We start from the raw sequence: 21,122 nt of genomic DNA on the forward strand, positions 1-21,122 counted from the left end.
TTGGACATATGTAATACTATCTGCAGACAAATAATCAGGAAAGCATATGCATGATATGGTGTCGAAAGGAAAAGGAATATGCACCTAGCGGATTAAAAATTGACGATTTAGATTCATATTTGATTTTCTAAATATCTCTCATGATAACTCGATTGCTCTGACTAATTAAACTCTTGCCAGCAGTTAGGAAAGGTAATATATGGTAAAGGATAGAAGTGAGACATTACTCACAATTTTATTATAAAAAATTATCAAAATTAGTTTCAAAAATATAATCAAGGAAAAAAAAAAATTAATGACAAGGAACATACTGATCCAGTGTGACCTCTCATTTTTTTATGGCTATCAATGAACGTCATCTTGAATACTTGAACGTGTATGTAATGTTTAGATCCCAATGACTTTCGAGAAGATTAACAAAAAAAAAAATGCGTTGGTGAAGTTTAATGAGAGATGAGAAGTAGAAATTCTGAAAAGTTAGGCTGAGGTCACGGGGATTGATAAGAATTGGGAATCTTGGACAAATTGAGTCATTGAGATTTGTGAAGAAAGTCAAACAAACCGCATTTGATCGATTCTCAACAAATTTGATTAGGCTTTTGACCAATTTTTCAATACACATTTCTCAGCTTTAGCAATTCCGATCGGTATCCAGTGTTTCAGATCGTTCTTGGTTCAACGATTCGAACCGATTGAGGCCGACCAGTTGTAGTATAGAAATGCTCGATCATGTTAACTGCTCCATCTTTTTTGGCTTGAATTTCTTCATTGGGGCTGAAGAAAGTAATTACATTGCAACAGTGGTAGGTTCCTTGATAACAAAAAAAAACAGGTGACTGAGCAGTATTTTTAAGTAATAAAACTAAAATCTTTTAGTTTGAAATAAAAAGAAAGGAAACGCTAAATCTGACTCTGCTAGCTATATATCCTCAGACCCTGTAATTTTCGATTTGAACCATACAACTCATCAGAATCCCAAAATCAACGTACTTTTATATTTGCCGTATCTTCACAGAAAAATAGGAGAAAACAAAAGCATCTAAGTAACAGGACACATACCTCTGCAATAAAAGCAATGCAGCTCATAAGCCTTTTCCTTGAGCAAAAGAAGAAAAGCGTACGGGCATCCTCTTCATCTTTCTGGAGAAATTAATAATGCTTCAATGGTTCAAAGCTGGATCAGAGGTTCCTTCATTTTATGGTCTTTCTTACAATAATGTCGAGGTTATAAAATAGTAATCCCCATATGACCATGTGCTTCTAGCTGATGTGTCATCTACAGCTCATTTGATGCAACCACTCAAGTCATTAGTCCTATTAATTTACGTCTAGCATGATTGAGCCTGTATTTGTCAGCTAACCTGTCAGCGGTCTTGAAACTTCCCAAAAAAGAAATTACAAGCGATAATTTCAAAAATCTCCACTAAGATTTCTGATAATTTTAGCTAACTCCCCTCTAATTTTAGAAATTACACTGACTTTCCTTGGCATAATGACCTATCGAAAATGACCTTCACTCTCTTGCTATTATATTCTTAAAGGAAAAAGCGAAAAAGATTAGAAAAACTTATTTGAAAAAATTTTGCAGATAAAACAATTGCAATTAGAAAAGATTATTAGTGGATGCATTGATAATAATTAATATCGACGTGAATGTAAAAAGCATGGTTTGTAGAGAGATGTGATTTTTTTTTTTTTGTAGGCTGGGGGCCTATGAGTTTTGGATTGCTGAAGTATCTTTTTGCAAGATTTTTATTTTTTATTTTTCTGAATAGCCTATGCCTTAGGATTATGATAACAATTCACATAAGTGGAACTATTAGTGGTGATGTGGCTCTAATGATAGAAAGAAATTTGAGCATTTTCTATTTTTTCCCACTTAGCTGGCAACTCGTGAATGTAAGGTCCCGTTTGGATTGCGATTTTCCTCAGAAAAATTGCTACGTTTTCCGTGAACACATTTCTCTATCACCTTTTTACCTCACATATATCAAATCGCTACAGTAATTTTTCTACAAAAAATCCAGAAAAATACAATTTAGGTGTATTATGGATGTAGAAATATGTAAAAGTGTTGTGGTTTTGATATTACGAGAGGAGAATATATGAGAGTTTTTCTTTTTTTCCATTTTAACATGAAAAGCAATTTAGGATTTTCATATGAAATATATGTGATTTTAAAGATTTCGCGACCCCAAACAGTGAATACAACGGAGTTAATGCAATTTTTAAAATTAAAGAGAAGTTAGGTGAAATTGTCCCTAACTTTAGGGGAGATTTCTGAAATTATCCATAACAATATGGATCCCCGTATAATTTTATGACAATGAAAAGGAGTCTGTTCTTTCTAAATTGACACGGAAACAAAATGACCGCAAACAGCTGTTGATTACATAAATGATTTGCAAGCAAGTTCATTTATTCGAGGAGCACGTAGTAGTAAACTCCCATTGCATTTTTTTTTGGGCCCAATGCTATATTTTATATCATACCTGTATGTATGTATGTATATATATTATATATATATATATATATATATATATATATATATATATATAATATCATACCTATATATATATATATATTGCCTCAGAATGGGGCGAATTTCTTGAAATATCATTAAAATTGAAAATTGTCCAATAATTGGTGTTGTTTGAGTTGGGTTGCTGAATAAGGAATTGCCGCATCTGCGATGTGAGGCTTCTAATAAAAATCCTTTTAATTTTTATTTATTTTGAAGTCGCTTTAATTTTGTTTTTTTTTTTCAATTTTTGTAAAGATTTCGCTGCTCATTTCATGAGCGGCGAAGGAATAGGACCCATTTTGTCCTATAGCCACTCATGAGGTTTTATTGTTTTTTATGCATCGATACATTTTCTTTTTTTTTCCTTTTAATAAAATGTAACTTTTAACTGCGACTATTTTTTTCTGTAAAACAAATTATGTGTTATTTGGCTCAATTAGAATTTAGGGTTTAACATTTTACATGAAATCCTAATTTCCAAACCATCACAGTATAACCCTTTAACCCTAGTTTTAAAATCAAAATTCTTGAATCGTATTACTAAAACTCTATTACTAAAATCCTATTATAAACCAGAATTATAAAAAATTTAATATATGATATTAGAATAATGTTAATTTTATAAATTTAGATGATAATCAAGAATAATGTTAATTTTATAAGTTTATAAATTTTAATATCGTAATTGCGACGACCCTAATATCAGAAATAACTCTCAAAGAACACCAATTTTATGATAGATTTTTATTTTAGCAATATTCTTAGAAATTCGCCAGGGAAAAAGACGAATTTCTAGATTATCATATAAATTTATAAAATTAACATTATTTCAATATCATATATTAAATTTTTTGATAATTCTGATTTATAATAGGATTTTAGTAATAGAGTTTTAGTAATATGATTTAAGAATTTTGATTTTAAAATTAGAGTTAAAGGATTATACTGTGATGGTTTGGAAATTAGAATTTCATGTAAAACGTTAAAACCCTAACCTTAATTGAGTCAAATAACACATAATTCGTTTTTACAAAAAAAAATCGTCACGGTTAAAAGTTACATTTTTATTAAAAAAAAAAAAAAGAAAAATGTATGAGCCGCGATGCATAAAAAACACTAGAAGGGGCTGTAGAACAAAATGGGATGGGCCCTACTCATGAGCGGCTATAGAACAATGGAACAAAATGGGATGGGCCCTACTCACTTCCTTCGCCGCTCATTCAAAAGAATTTTTATTAGAAGCCTCAAATCGCAGATGCGGCGACCCCTTATTCAGCAACCCGTCTCAAACAACACCAATTTTTGGACAATTTCAATTTTAACAATATTCCAAGAAATTCGCCTCAGAATGGTTGTTGTGTTATTATTTTTATTATTTTTGAAGCATCTTTTTTACCCTTACAAAAGGGTAAAGGGTCCTACCATATTCAAATAAAAGTACTTTTTATATATTTATTAGAAATTTCAAATGATGTTGATAACTACCTGCATAATTTCAGGTAACTATCAAATAACTACAAGTCTAGACATTTTTATTTTCATAAAATTTGTTAACAACAAAATTTTCTCAGTCTAAAACCAATTTTTGTAAAATCAAATTTTACAAATAACTGTGATTTATTATTATTTTGACAAAAAGAGATATATTATTTTCACGGTACTAGTATGTACCTAGTCTCTGGTATGTATTTAGTAATTTCATAGCCTTTAGATTTCCAAATGAGATGATTCTTTATGCATTTGAAAAATAACTCAAAAGGTTACAACTTTAATATTTTGTGCAAGACTTAGTTCATTTCCATCATCAAGAAAGTTGCAATTAAAATTGATGCAAAAATAGAACAAGATTGAAAAATCATCAAAAAGTGTAGACCTACATTCAAGAGGATCCACGAGCTGATCCATGAGGTGCAGGTAACGGATTTTAGGTTCGTGGATTCCTGATTTTGGTTGCCAACTAACTCTACAACTTGCATTCTATTCATACAAGTTTTTTGACTAATATTTATGCAAGAATTTTGGCTAGATATGTGCAAGAAAGCAAATAGTCACTACAAGAAATTGGTTTTTAGTGACAAGCCATTTTCGTAACAAAAAAATAAAAAGTTGTCATTGATAAGTTCTATTTGCAACTTTCTAGTCGTCACAGAGTCGTCACTGAAGGCCCGTCGGTAAAAGTACACAGTGACAACCTTAAAAGTCGTCAGTGAATGGTACTGTTTTGTGACAACTGGCGTCATCAGTAATTGTTGTAATTTTAGTGATGACATAGTATCTTGTCATTGATGTACAAAGCAATGTCGTCACAGAAACTAATCCATAGTGTCAACTAGTATAAACTAATTACTGACAACTTTTCTTGTCACTAAATACTTTTCAATTCCATAACAATAGGTGGTTGTCAATGGAGAAATCTGATTCAATAACAACACTTTACCACCATGAAATTTGATGATTTTTCCGCTGCAATTATATCTTAAAAATGAAAAAAAATGACAATGCTTTACAATTAACAAATGAAGGCATCCATTACATTACGAAATACCAAAATATCATTTTAAGCATTCGAATATCATAATCCAAGTCCCTACAAATAGTATTTGATAAGTATTTGGCCTAAATTTCACATATAAGTCAAGGCAGTTTTACAAAACAAATCCAAGTCCCCAAAAAAATGTGTTGTCGAAACATTTCTTGAGCATAAGATTTTCTCTATAGTTCTTGAGTCAATTAACAACTCTTGCTGCTGATCTTCCAAAAATCTAAAATGAGCAACATATCTGCCGTGAAGTACTTCAATTATTAGCAGGTGATAAGAAAAACTTGAGACAAGAAAGAGAACTTAATAATTTGCAAGAAAATAAGCTAAATCATTTCTTTTAAGTATCATCTAGAGAGAGACTAAATAAGAGCAAAGTAAGAGATAAAGCACTTAGAACTTCTGACAAACAACTGGGTATAGAACTGGAAATGAGATTGTACTAATCCAACCGTATAAATTCAATAACTTCCCTACAGTTTTGCAAACTTTTTTCAAGTAAATATGAAAGAGAACAAACCCAACATTGCTGACCATAGCACCCTCTCAAGCATCAAAATTGATGGAAGCTTCAGTGCTAGCAGCAAGATAGCAACCAAAAACAATAGGATTCTAATCAAAGGTTAACCTTCAGAATTGCTTTTCAATTTATCTAGTAATTCAAAAGCCAAACCTAAAACTGCTACTCAGGTTTAGCCAAATATGAAATTTTAATTGATACAAAGTTACAAACATTTCTTTGTCTCTGCCAAGGATGGCTTAGCATAGTATTGCTACCACTTGTTGTTTATTGGTCCTCAATAATTATCACTAATTCTTTGGAACTGACCAATACATGTGATTTTTACCAGGGAGTTTAAAGTATTGGAAATTAAGGGAAAAAAATAAACAAATGGATTTTACTATTGTTCGCTCAATAAAGATAGACTTTTGCATCATTATGAATGTTGATCAACTCTTGCAAAATATTTGAAGCTTGCTGATTCCAGAACAACAAATCATAAACGAACCATTATTAATAGAAAAAAGACAGACTTGACAGATTTGCATCAAAGTAAATGAAAGTTTAAAGTTAAAAATATTGGTTATTTTAGGTTCACTGATTTGAAGGCTAGTTTTCAAAGCATTGCGTTACATCAGAAGCCTGCTCAATCTAACATGCACATTAATCAAGAAGAAAGTCAATTGATAGGAATATCTAAGCAACTTTTCTTTGAGACATACATTTAATATTGAATCTGAAAAAAAAAATTCTGTTGGATAACATACTTGACAAAACATAGAACTTTGGATTATACTGAAGAGACATGATAACAAGTATGTAATTCTCACTCATTTCTGGATACTTAAAGTAACTTAGACAAGTATGAAAACAAAGTTTCTCATTCAAACTCAAAATGAAAAGCAGCCCAAATTCACCAGTTCTGAAAATAAATGAAGAGAGTAAATTATGTCCAAAACAGAACAACAGATTAATGGTGGCAAAATGTGCAACAACATGATAAGGGTTTATTTTACGTATTTTTAAGTGCATTCTATTAGTTAATTTTGGTTTGATTATTTAGTTTTATAACTAAAATAACTAGGTTTTGGTAAAAATCTACATTTTATGTTAAAGTGGCTAATATTGCATTTCTATTGATTTTGATGGTAAAAACTTCATTTTCATGCAGGATTAATGATCCAATCACCAAAGGATGTCAATTGAGGTGAGAAATGGATAATTGGTGATAAATGTAAGTGATAAAGAAGAAATGAAGTGAAGTGAAGAAATGCAAGTGAGAACAACTCTGACACATTTACGTATTTCGACTATATCTAGAGCTACACATATCAAATTAAGGTGATCTTTATACCATTTTAAAGCTAAGAGATAGACCTACATTTGGTATGAAGACATCGAAATCCGATTCTGCTTTTTTCTTGGTGAAAAAGTCGAAATACAGAAGCTGCATTCTATGGACAAGAATGAAACCGGGGACTGACCAGTTGTTGGTATTTCGATCCTATCTCAGTTTACAAAGCTCCGATTTGGATGATTCTTTAAGCATTGTAAAGCTAATTCAAAGGACTACAACTTTTGTATTTTGCACGAAAGCTAGTTCGGCCTCCATCATATAGAAAATCGCAGTTGAAACGAGGCCAATTTCATAGAGTTGAAATAGCGAGTCAGAAAAACGTGGGTTGAAGCCGCGTTTTGTCAAGTCACATTTTGTAGCCGAAATTCTGCAATTTGCTCAGCCATTTCTCTTGTGTTCATATTACTTTCCAACTATAAGTTGCAAGGGAATTCGGTGCACATGCTTTAGAATACAAAAGGGCAGACAATATGGCTTATCGTCAAGTCAAAAACCTTTGTTATTGACTATCTTAACAAATTTCAGATTTGGGAATCAAGAGGTGGAATTTGGCTTGACAATTGACGGGTATTTTACATACGTGCAAGCTAAAAAATACCGAATTACACCCGTTCACTGCAAGTATATAGATCAACTAGTAGTTTAGGGTATATATCGGGTCGATCCCACAAGGAAGAGTGAACAATTACCGGTATTACTAAAGCTTCTCTATTATTTAGACTATCAATGAATTATAGCAAATTTATCCACTGAAATTATACAAACATAACAAATTGAAAAGTCCTTAGTTGATGGTATCCCTAAACTACTCATGCAAGTGCTATATTTGGATCATTAATTATAATCTAGGCTATTATGGTGTAATTTCCTTATGCATTTGATCCTACTTTCGTAGTGAATCAATTTACTTATAACTAATCCTACCTATTCTCATTGGTATGAATTAGCTCACAAGTATCATTTCTTCAATGAAATTACATGAAATGAATCACTAAAAACCACATAGATGCACCTCTACTTTCGTGAGTGTACTTCCTATGTTTAGCACTTCTTGAACTAGTGTTAAATCTCAATTTTCATTGCAGAAACAACACCTTAGATAATCACAATTAATGGTACCAGATTAATCATGATTTAAAGAGCCAAAGTGCTAAATAACTTGCTCAAATCCTAGCAATCAAATAACCAAATAATAAATACTAACAATCATAGAAAGTTCAACCAAACCCAAGGTATAAACTTTAGAAACACATAATGAACACAAAATCCAGAACTTGTATATTAACTAAACTTGGAATCAAATACAAAAGATAAAGAGTTTGGAAGGAATACAACCCTTGTCACATGAGCTTTCTTCCTTGCCTTCTTAATCCTCCATTTTCATCCTAATCTAGATAGTATACAAGAGTGGATGAACTAACTAGCTAAACTATACTACACTAATCTAATACTAAGAGCATGGAAAAACTACATTTCTGCACTTCCAAGCTTCTCCCCGTATCCTCTGCATGTCCTGGTTGCTCCCTATATAAACTGCTCCAAAAGCTCCTTTTCCATTGGTCCAAATTTGCTGCATTTGATTTCCAAATCTGAAATTGTTAAGATAGTCAATAGCCTTTGTTTTTGACTTGAAAATATGCCAACTTCTTGCCCTTTTGTCTTCTAAAGCATGTGCACCGAATTCTCTTGCAGATTGTAGCTGGAAAGTAGTCAGAACACAAGAGAATTGACTGAGCAAAATTGCAGAATTGCGGCCGGAAAACGCGCCTACACAAAACGCGATTACAAGTCACGTTTTGTGTACTCGCGTATTCACTTTGTCCTTACTTCAGCTGCGATTTTCTCTATCATAAAGGCTGAACTGGTTTTTTTGTAAAACACCAAAGTTGTAGCCCTTTGAGTTAGCTTTCCAATGCTTCAAGAATCATCCAAATCTGAGCTTTTTAGCCTGAGATATGATCGAAATACTAAACACTGGTCAGAGCTCTGTTTTCCACTTTGGACAGCTGAGTTGAATTTCGGTATTTCAACTTTAGGACTATGAAAACGGCTGAACTGGACTTTGATGTCTTCATACCAAATGTAGATATATCTCTTAGCTTCAAAATGGTACCAAGATCACCTTGATCCGATCTGTGTAGCTCCAGATATAGTCAAAATACCAAAACGTGTCAGAGTTGTCAAAACCTGACTTTTCTTGATTCAAATTGCATTTTTCCTTTTTACACTTCATATTTTATTTTCACCACTTTAATCCATCTTCAATCATCCAAATATCTTCTCAATGCACTTCATTTGATGATTGAATCATTAAACCTACAAAATATGAAGTTTTTCCCATAAAAATCCAACAAATGCAATATTTAGCTAATTTAACATAAAATGTAGATTTTTACCAAAACCTTAGTTATTTTAGTTATAAAACTAAATAATCAAACCAAAATTAACTAATAAAACACACTAAAAATACGTAAAATAAACCCTTGTCAACAATAATAAAAAAAGAGCTTTTGAGCAGTTTTTATGTAGAGAAACAAGGGAGGTCAGAGGATCATACGTAGCCAAATTTTCTGATATCAAACTCTCTCTAGCTAGTAAATTTTGCAGGAACACTTGGAGGCTTCATCTTGTAATCATCTAGCACAAGACATAGCAGATTCTTGGAGGGCTTCACCATTACTTGGCTAAGCTTTTCTTTATCTTTCTTGTACTTGTAAACCGAGATGTTTTCCATTAATGAAGTTATGAGTTTGATTATTATATCATCAATGAGTAGCTAAATTTCTATATCTAGGGAGTAGATGAAACTTATGGCCAAGTGATATGAGTTGAATGTGATTTATACTTGTTGTATCTTGTATTAACTTGTCCACTTGTGTATGCTTGATTACTTGTTGTTGTTTGATCACCAATAGCAGGTTTATAGTTGTTATTACTCAGTGAGAAATGGTAAAAACAATGGAATAACATTAGTGGAGTTTGAGTTGTATATTCATGAAAATAGAAATACATTCAAGTGGATTAAATCTACATTTCATGCATGAACAAGAGCAATTTCAGTTTTCACCAAGAGATTAGGAAGAACCAAGCTGTTTTAGACCAATTTTATCATGAGAATGAAGTTTTGGTAATTTTGAAAATGAATCCCTGGTTAAACAAGAGTAGTAACAAGTGTTAAATTCATTTATTTGGATCATTTGTGTCATAAGTGGAATCTACATCCCTAGATTCAAGTATTTGGTGAATTTTTCTTCTTTTGTGATATTGCAATTATCTAGCTAAGGATTTTAGATAGTAAAAAGATTGTAGTCAGATTTAATTCTGAATTTTCTGCTCAAATATATTGTGAGTCTAAATAATAGAGTAAATTAGGATCTAGTAATTGTTTAAGTTGCTCCTCGTGAGATCGATCCGATACATATCCTACATTACGATTTTGGCCTGTATACTTGCAGTCAACATGTATAAATTTGGATTTAACTTGCACTTACATTAAAAAACCCGTCACAACACATGAATGGTGGCAAAACAGAAGGCTATCTATTGATATACGAATTGATCAGATTCAAAGAGAGATACATCCAGAGGCTATCACTAAAAAGGCTTTTACTCATTTGGATAGCTCCTTATGTATTTTTGCATTACAATCTGAAACATAAAGTACAACTGCAATCAATACTGTTAGCGTAAAGAAAAGGTTTTGCAAGAAAAGAAGCTTAGCAGTATCAGTTCGAACCTTTAACAGCTTGCTATGTGAGGAGGATGTAGCAAACAATAACCCTTCATTTTTTCTCTCATTCCCAACCAATGCACTTTTTGACTCAATTGAAGACAACCTAACTAAATCATTTCCAATCCTTTATAGTTTAGAGAAAAGTTCATCCATCAAAATGGAATACTAAAAACTTATAGCAGAGAGACAACAAAAATAGATATCAATGACTGGTAAAAAAAAAGAAGAAGGGGTTCTCTTATTATCGAAAGTTAGGCCAATGCTAATCATTTCCAAACATATCAATGTTTTGAAAAAAAAAACCCAACATCAAACCAATCTTTTGTATATCAAAGAGCTGTAATTGTTTGATTATCAATAGACATAACATGAAGAAATTATGAGACCTTTTTTTGCATTGAAGCCTTTATTAGTTACATCTGTAATGTCCTTTTAGCTAAGCTTATGTCTATAGAGTGATAATCTGGCACATTAACAGGTAAAAAAAATAACCCTAGTGGTAAGAAGCACATAGGTTGTGCAGCATTTGCATGACCTATATAAGAGGATCAATGAATCTTAATAAGTAATTGTTACAGAATCTATATGAACCTGCTACGCAGGGGAGGATCACTTAGTACATGAAAGCATACAATTTTTTAAACGAAACATGCAAAACCTACCTCCATTACACTGCCTTCGATATTAACTCGACATTAAAAATAGAGCTCAAAAAATGTTTACAACCTATAGTATACTTATGCAAAAGCACTAAAATTGATGTTGAACCCATAGCCAAATATTTTAACGCAAAACAGGAAATCTTTTATGACTTCCGACAAGGATGATTTACCATACATATAGATTGGAAGCGAAACAAGGTAAAAGATACTTAAAACCATGAAACTTTCCTTAAATTTCTGTAAAATCATTGTGTTTTTATGAATTTTGATGCATTACGTGGTTAAAAGAAATTACCTAAGCAACGCAAGAAAATAACCCAAAAATAATGAAATTGATGTTCACCTCAGGAAATTTCCCTTCCTCTCCAAAATAGGTACAAGAAAGACTGTAGCAGCTGCATAGACCTAGACAATGAAGAAACCCAAAATTATTTAAGGAAACTGATAAAGCTGAATGAAGAAAAAAGAAAGGCCAAAATTTTTACCTGAATGATAAAAGATCCAACTTCACCAGCACCACCCAGAACAAGAAGTGATTTACCAGCTGAAGGCCCAGCACTTTCAAGTTCCCCGTACGCTATTTCAATGGCAACAGGAAGGCTAGCTGCCTTGGCAAAACTCAAATTCTTAGGCTTCAAAGCTAGTACCTTCTCCTCCACTGTAGTGTACTCCGCCAGTGACCCACACATCCTTTTGGGTACAAAGCATGCTCATGAATGTCTCCGAATACTTCATCCCCCACCTTGAATTCCTTCACCAAAAAAATTTTGCAAAAAACAATTAGGGCAAAAGATTTTGTGAGGGTAAAAATTAGTTGTTATCTTGTACAAGAAAAAGTTGGCCAAAAATTAGTGAGGGTAAAAAACCACAAGTAAGCAAATGCCAAAAGAAGGAGATGACTCCATCCATAAATCAAATGAAACCCAAAAACACTGGACAGAAGTTTTTGGCAAAAAAATAATTAGGGCAAAAGATTTGGGGGAAAATTAAGGAGGAAAAAGATAATGGACATACCTTTTGTTGCACAGAGTTAGTGGTGAACGTGGTCCTCCGTTTAGCATTGCACAACCATGATCAATTAATATGAGATGAGAAGGAGATGTTCAGTATAGATAAGGATGAGAAGTTCTATTTGGTTCTAAGTGTTGGTAGTGTCTTGTAGAGTGAAAGAGTAAACCTGACCGATGGCTATTTTTCACTTAGCTATTTTTCACTAAAGTGTTTAATACCGATTCCACTCCTGTTCTTTGTTTATTGACTTTGAATAAAATTTCAATTCCTTAGATTTCCCCCCTTACTTGTTTGGTAGCAAAATTCCAAACAAACTTTTTTAGTTTCCAACTTTTTAGTTGAAATATAATTTTACTAATACATTATTACTTGCTACTTTTAAATATTTTTGTGAAAATATTCATAATGGGTGAGAAAATCTTTTTGCAATACTGCAAGTGGTAAAAGCACCTTGGTTCTACTTCAAATAGTTAATTTTTTTTAATGACATCAAATAGCAGATTCGATATTAATATTGATATCACTTTCTCCAAATTATGAAACTAAATTACAACAACTTATTTATCTTTCTTTCCATTATTTTCCCCCAATACTCCAGCATTTTTTTTTAGTTATTTTATACTAAGGAGACATTTGTTTCAATGGTTAATTTCACTTTACATTATTGCACTAGTATTGATTTGCAAGACAAAACTTGAGTTCCTAACAGTTAAAAAATTCATTAGAGAGCAAATACAAAATAACAGTTGCTATAGTGTATAAAAATTTTAAATCAGATAGTGACAAGAGCGAGTTGTCACTAACTACTTCCATCATTATCAATGACAACAACGGCCAAGTTGTCAAAGAAGAAGGGGGAATTATTACTGACAACATTTACAAAGTCGCCGTAGATGTAGTTTGGCGCACTCTGGTGGGAGTCCAACTGTGACGACAATCTAAGATCATCACTGGTGCCTTTGCTCCTTTCAGTCAATTGTGACAACTTTTCATATTATGGCTAATGGGCCCCATTTTGTGACAACTAATTTTCATCACTAGAAAATGTTGTCACTAATAACCAAATTTCTTGTAATGAGTTTTCAAGAAATATCTTTTGGAGATTTCAAGACACAACTTGCACCAACTTTAACATGATTGATTGGAACTTGATTCTTCTATAAATGGGCGGCCATTTAAGACACATTTTTGCATAACTTTGGAGTCTAGAAAAACTACACAAGATGTAGTCTTTACTATAATTTCCTAGTTTATTAGTGTAGTAGCTCTTAGTATAGCTAGTTTCATCCAATTCTTATATGTAGCTAGACAGATGAAATTGAAAATGAAGATGGACAATTTGGAACTCAAGTGACATAGATGACATCTCTTCTATCACCTTATTTCTTGTATTGATTCTCATGTTTAATAAATATACAAGTTTGGTTCTTGTTTGCAATTCCTTTATGTCTTGCTACTTTGTAAACCTAGGGAATGGATGAACTACTATGATTGTTAGGTGAAGTTTTCATGGTTATTTGAACTGATTTCTTAAACAAGTTATTTAACACTTTTGTTGTTACAATCGTGATTAATTTGAATCCATTAATTGTGATTATATAAAGGTGTTGTTTCGTTAATAACCATTGCAATCCAATACTAGTTTATGGAAGCGCTAAGCCTAGGGAATTATCTCACTAATTTAGAGTTACACCTTTGTGACTTTAGTGGTTTGTTCCACGTAATTTCATAGAATTTAATAAATCTATAACTACTCTCATATCACATTCGTAGGTACAAAATAGTTATAGGTTTGGCTGGTATACTTGTAAAAGCATATATCATGTACCTTTGGAAACTACACCATAATTAGCCAAGGTAAATGGACTCATTTAATCCGTAATTTCACTTGCAAGATTAGTTAGTAAATCCGTAACCTAGAACCTCTTTGTTATTTTTTTACTATTTTTATTTCATGTTAAGTAGTATAGATTTATTTGCTTTACTTATGATAGTCTAAATAATAAAGATGAAAACTACTGGTAGTTGATAATCTTCCTTGTGGGATCGAATCTTATTATCACTTTATTCATTTGACCCCGTATACTTGCGTTAAATTGAGGTAACTGGACTTAATTTAATTGATAATTGGAAATATATAACTTGAAAGCCTAAACCAAGTCAAGTTTTTGGTACCGTTGTCGGGGAAGATTTGGTTCAATAGTAGTGCTAAGAACAACTTTAATAGTTTAGACATTTTTACTTACTCTTTTTTGTCGTGTCTAGTGTCTTATTTGTCGTATTATAGTATCTTGTCGAGTCCTTGTTTTGTGTTTAGTGTCTTATTTTGTTTGTGTTTTATTAGCTATTCTTCCTGACTAATCTTACTTTTGAATGTTTGAAGGCATTTTTAGGTTTCAAGAAGTATAGTCACAAGACATAGGTCAAGGCTTGAGAGAGGGAAGTTTGGCAATGGACCCCGACTACTTCTAATGCTTCTACTATGTGGAATTGCTCAAGTTTGTCTAATGATTTACAAATTGACCCTATTATAAATGATGGGAACGATGCATGTGAAATTAGATATCTTTTTTATGATAATGATGACCCTAAATATTATTTTCATGAGAAAGTGTCCATTTCATAAGATAATGTCTTTCGAATTAATGATAAATCTCAGGAAATGAACATCAATGATTTAATATTATTTAAATGAAATGAATTGTTTCTTTGCCCTGGTCCTTTTTTATTATTTCCATTTTTTCTATAGATGAACGCGGAGTACGCATAGTCGCATATAACAATTAAACTCATTCCACAGTCAAATTTTACATTTATGAATTCCTAATACCCCACACGTGATTTACTACAAGTATACAGGTTGAGATTGAGTACAGGGTATTAAGGGTCGAACCCATAGGGAAGATTGTTAATTACCGATAGTTTTTGAACTCTTTTATTATCTAAACTACCACAAGTGCAAAAAATTAAATCTAAACTATAAACATGAGATAAAAGTAATGAAAATAACAATAGAAAACTCCTAGAGGTATGGAACCTTAAATCTCCTTTGCAGAACTTTAATGTTATAGTACCAAACTGAGAGTTTCTTGCTTCTAGGGTTTCGTCCTAGGGTTGCCGTCTAGGTTTTGTTGTCGCTCTGATGGCTGCCACAGCAGCCCTTCAGCCAATAGTTGGAGGGCTAGCACCACCTTTTGTAAGGTCCTTTGCGGACATTGTTTAACAGCACCCATGGCCGGTACCAATTGCCAATCCAGTAATCACTCGTTCCTTCATTTCGGATCAACCTTCCATCGTGCAGGAAGCTACAACATACAAAGGTAAACCTATTGTTTTCTTTTCCAAAGAACATGTTCATGTCTTGGCTAGCCCTTTTAGATATGCGTTGGTGAGAAAATTCTCAAAAGGGAGACCGAGTCTGGAGTTGCTGCGCAAGGATTTCCATGCTGTCGGTTTGAAAGGAACTTTCTCTGTTGGACTGCTAGACCATCGTCATGTCCTAATACGGTTTGATTGCAAAGAAGATTACCTCCGTTGCTGGTTGCATGGAGTTTGGATGTTTCAAGGATTCCCTATGAGAACCTTTAAGTGGATGCCTTCTTTAAGTGGATCCCTTCTTTCTCTACTTTTCATTTGAGTTATTCTGGTTATTCATTGGTCTCCCATCTCCAACTATAAAGAGAGCTTTTTCTTCTTCTTTAATAGATACTTTAGACAGAGAGATGTCTAAACCTTTTTCATTGGCAAGTAAACTTTCCAACTCACTTAAGGTTGGCGGTAATAAGACCCTTGTATTCTGGTCTTAAACTGTGGACAATAATTCTCCGCATTCTGGTCTTTGTGATTGCATTTTGGGAATCCAATTTGGATATTTCATCACAAATTGATTTCACCTTAGAGAAATATTGACCTAGTGTCATATTTTGCTGAGAAATTGACAGTAATACATTTTGAGCTTTTGGAATTTTGCATCATTGGTCTTTGCAAAAAGTATTGTGAGTATGTTCCATGCCTACTTTGGTGTCTTGGTGTCTTTGATCCGCTGTAGCAAATCATCTTCTACAGCCATTGTCAAAGCATATATGGCTTTGCCAACTTTAACTTTCCACTTTTTAAGTGGCTCTGTCTCCGTTGGCAGTGTTGTATCATCTCCACCAACAATGATCCACAAGTTTCATCCCAACAAGTAAACTTCATATGAGTACTCCAAGAACCATAGTTGTTAGAATTGATACTTAATTTATCAATATTTCCAACCGAGATGGCAACTTCCGCCATAATTAATTTTATGACTTACACTTTAATAATTGTGTGATATCAAATATATTTCACAATATTTCACTGTGCTTCTAGAGAATCTCCTCTCGTACCGGTCCAACAGGTGTACCTGGAAAATAAAATTTTATGAAGAGCAAGTCCAGGATAGACCCTTTCTGATACTAGATTGTTGAGTTGAGGTAGGCTCTAATACCAAATTAATTGATTAAATCCACTAATAAGGGAGACACACGAACAATTTTATTACACTCAAAGTGTATACAATAACAACACTCACAAAATAAACATATAATAGACATTACTAAAGTGAGTCTCACTCTTGAGAATATCTGCTCTAATTTATTAGAGCCTCACTTGAGATATCTACTCAAAACACTAACAGAAAGTTGCACTCTAAATATCAAAACACTCTCTAAGCTCTAATTCTATTTGAGCTCTTGTTATTCTCGTCTGAGAATGGAATGCTAAGAATGGCAAATGACCTCCCTATTTATACTAGTGAACATCTGAAAAGTAGCTGCAATTTTTCTCTTTTCATTTAATGTCCAATTACTAGAAAATCTGGTGAATCTCACGAGAAAATCTAGCTCAAGAAATTAAAAAGCATGATAAGTGCCTACAATTCCCACGTTCTGTTGAAGACTTGAAGCTGCTTGACTTTGCCATCTTTATGGCCATAAAAACTGTGTTTTAAAACTCGGACCGGTCGAACCGGGAACCGGCCAAGTGTCCGGTTCGAGTTATGCTAAAAAATCGGGTAAGTAAAGACCCGGTCAAAAACCGGGTTTGACCGGGAAAAAACCGGATTTTTCGGTTCAATCAGCATTTTAAAAAAAAAACTCAAACTTTTTCAATATTATGTTTTGACCCCTAGATTGTTAAAAATTATTAATATACCTCAAATATTTCATACTTTATCAATATTTTCTTAAAGTTTGGTGTTATTTTTCAATTAAGTTCCATAATTTTAATTCTAAACTTGTTAATGCTCATTAAATAATATAAATTGTTACTTGATTGTTCTAATTTCTTTGTATTTTCTTGTTAAATATATTTGAAACATCAAATATATATGAATATACATTTATTAATATTAACATGTTATTAGGTATTTTACATATAATATTTTAATTTTTAAATAATTTTTATTTATGACGTCATCCGATTCAACCCCTATCGAATCCGGTTGAACCCATTGACCCTTGATCCCTGAGTTTGACCGAGTCGATACCCGGTCCGGTTCTGAAAACATAGCATAAAAGCCTAAGACAACCCTTTAGAGCAGTGGTCAAAAAGTATGGCCAACAACTTTACTGTGGCCTATAATATTTTACCAAAAAGCAGTGTATGGCCAACAACTACAATATTTTACCAAAAAGCAACTATTCTAACAGATTGGTTACCATCCAAGACATACTAAGACACTTTAATCAACTATAGTAAACAAAGAAATATGTACATGTTGAAGAAAGGATGCAGATCAAACTTTATCAAGAAACTGGAAGGATTTACCTTAGTGTCAAATTGTTCGTTAGGTGCAATCTGCCTCAATGGGAGTTTGATCATCGTCTCATCCACTATTCCAGATAGCTTATTCACCAAAGAGGCTTGATTCTAGCTGCTAGGGTGTTAATTGTTAATAATTTTATTGTTAATTTTCCAATTTGTCCTTGCCAAATATTGCTTTAATTGTCAACATATATTTATATTTGGCATTTGGATATATTTATAGGAATTGGAACGGAAAAGCGTTCAAAAATGGAGACATTCTTGTGAAGATTGCTACACACGTGAGAGACTTCCAAATGCTTCACTTACCTGGCCTACATGATGCTAAACAACGGATTTCATTTCTTTTGTGCTAATGAAGAATTGCCTTTCTATTATAAAGTCTACTAGCAAGAAACTAAAATAAGAGAAAGGAATTCGGGAAAGCCTTCACTTGTGTATTCTTCTCTCAATTCAGCCGGGACCACGTACAAAGTTGATGGATTGATTTAGAAAATGTGTTCTTCTTTTGAGAGATGTACTCATTAGCCATAGGTGGACTTTGATGATGAAAGTAGCTTTTTTATTTACTTCCTACGTAACTAGTTCTCTTATGAAACTAGTGCAGAGGACATTAGACTACGGAGAAAAAGATAGGAACTCTGTTTTTGAGAATAGGAACTTGTTCCTTCTCTTATTTTGTGGTATGTAGTTTTTCTTCAAGGAGTCTACGGAGACTCAAAGTGTCATTCTAGATTATTAGCGAGTTATATATGTCTTTGAATTCAATTAAATTGTGTGGGAATTTTCCTTATGAGGCGTGGGTAATCTTCTCATCTAGTCAAGGATCAACGCGACGGCGCAGTCCCAAATATCTGTGAGATCGAATTAATTTTCATGTGTTCCTTAATTTGTTAATATTTGCATGTTTTCTATTTGAATTTCCATGGGATTATTTTGTTAATTGGATATCAAGAGCCCGATGTGCAATTTGACTTATTAATCTCATGTCAAATTAATCAATTAAATCCGTAATTATTTAGTGGCAACTAGTATTTTCACATACTAGGGGAATGTGCAATCTGATTTAAATAACTCTCGTAGCGTGTTATTAATTTGGGTTAGGCTTTTCTAGTTTTTAAGGAAATTAGGAAATTAATTCCTATGGTCGTACTTGGGAGTATTTTCTGATTAGAGGTAATCAACAGTTGTACCTTGGTTATCAATAAATTAAGGAAAAGCTGGTTGTTAGAACTTATCGGCGACTATAACTAACCTGTTAATAAAATTAAGTGAACCTTCTTTGCATCAATGATCGGATGAATGGACTGTGTCTGAGAAGTTGTATCCTTGGCTAGAATTTATTTATTATTTATTTAATTTCTATTTACATTCGTATTAATTAATCATTTATTTTTGGTTAAATTGTTTAATTATTTTTAGTTTCATTCTGATAAAAATCCCCCGTGTCCCGAACTTGAAAAAATTGAATTTTTTCCAGTCCCTGTGGATTCGACCCTGCTCACTACTATATACAGAAAATTTATATTTTCTCGAGCAGTTATTTATTATTACACAAGTTCGACACCTGTCAATTTTTGGCGCCGCTGCCGGGGACTGGCGTTAATTATTTGTTTCTTTTTAAGTTCATTTTTGTTCTAATTATTTGATATTTTTTTAGTTTATGCCTCGCTCTTCTCGTACAGGCGAATTAATTTTCAACCCTGAATTAGAGAAGACCGCGCGTAGAACGAGAAAAGAAACCAGGCGGCTCAGGGATGAGCAATACGGTATTGCACCTCAGGGACTTGATCCAGAGGTTGAGTCGACAAATTTGTTTGGTGACAATTCAAGTGATTCAGATCAAGAGGAAGTCACCATGGCAAATGCACGAATACTAAGGAAGTTGGCTGCTCCTGATTTAAATCAGCAGCTCTTGTGCATTACTTTTCCACATTTAAATGATGACACTCCCTTTGAACTAAAATCTGGTCTAATTCATCTCTTGCCATCTTTCCATGGTCTACCAGGTGAGGAGCCCTACAAATACTTGCAAGAGTTCGATGTCGTTTGCAATAGCATGAAACTCTCGAAAATTACAGAATAGCAAATAAAGATGAGGGCCTTCCCCTTCTCTTTGAAGGACTCTATGAAAGATTGACTCTACTACCTACCGCCTGGTAGTATCACCACGTGGGATCAACTGAATAAAAAATTCTTGGACAAGTACTATTCGGCATCTCGAGTTGCAAACCTAAGGAAGGAGATATGTGGCATCAAACAACACCCAAGCGAGTCTCTCTATGAGTACTGGGAGAGGTTTAAGAAACTGTGCACCAAATGCCCTTAGCATCAGATAAGTGAGCAATTGCTCATCCAATACTTCTATGAAGGACTACTCTTCAGCGACAGAAGCATAATCGATGCTGCAAGTGGAGGGGCGTTGGTGAACAAAACTCCTCAAGGAGCATGGGAGTTGATTGAAGGGATGGCTGAGAACTCACAGCAGTTTGGTTCAAGAGAGGACATCCCGACACGTAAGGTGAATGAGGTAGAAACGTCCTCTATCCAACAGCAGCTCTCCAAATTGACGTCTTTCGTGCGACAACTAGCTGTGGGAAGTACCTCGCAAGCCAAAGTGTGTGGGGTATGCACTGCCGTGGGTCATTCTACAGAAATGTGTCCACTGGTTCAGGAAGAAACTGCAGAACAAGTGAATATGGTTGGTCACGCGCCCGCGCCAAGAAAGCAGTACGACCCATATTCAAGTACTTACAATCTTGGTTGGAGGGATCACCCCAACCTTAGCTATGAAGGGAATAGGCAGTCTAATTTTGTGCCAAATAGACAGCAAGGGCACCCACAACAGTACCATCCTCGCCCACCACCACCCCCTTCAAACTCAAGTCCGTCCATGGAAGAGATGATGAAGCAATTACTTGCTAATCAACAAAAGACGGATTCAGACTTGCAAAGCATGAGGAATCAATTGGGATAGGTGCAATCATTGCAAAATCAAATGAATCAA

The 21,122-nt window shown here is 33.5% G+C and overlaps 1 protein-coding gene across 1 annotated transcript; it reads right to left on the bottom strand.

Annotated features, from left to right (window-relative positions):
• Nucleotides 1–11,656: 11,656 nt before the first annotated feature.
• Nucleotides 11,657–12,376, bottom strand: LOC113770273 (2-methylene-furan-3-one reductase-like). Its single transcript, XM_027314692.1, has 3 exons — nucleotides 12,332–12,376; nucleotides 11,803–12,068; nucleotides 11,657–11,722 (listed from the first exon to the last, which is right to left on the bottom strand). Exons 2-3 carry the CDS (start codon nucleotides 12,004–12,006, stop codon nucleotides 11,657–11,659), a joined length of 270 nt encoding a protein of 89 aa, XP_027170493.1. The 5' UTR covers nucleotides 12,007–12,068; nucleotides 12,332–12,376.
• Between the last annotated feature and the right edge of the window lie 8,746 nt (nucleotides 12,377–21,122).

The sequence above is a fragment of the Coffea eugenioides genome, chromosome 5 (assembly GCF_003713205.1).
Source record: "Coffea eugenioides isolate CCC68of chromosome 5, Ceug_1.0, whole genome shotgun sequence".
NCBI classification, from domain to species: domain Eukaryota; kingdom Viridiplantae; phylum Streptophyta; class Magnoliopsida; order Gentianales; family Rubiaceae; genus Coffea; species Coffea eugenioides.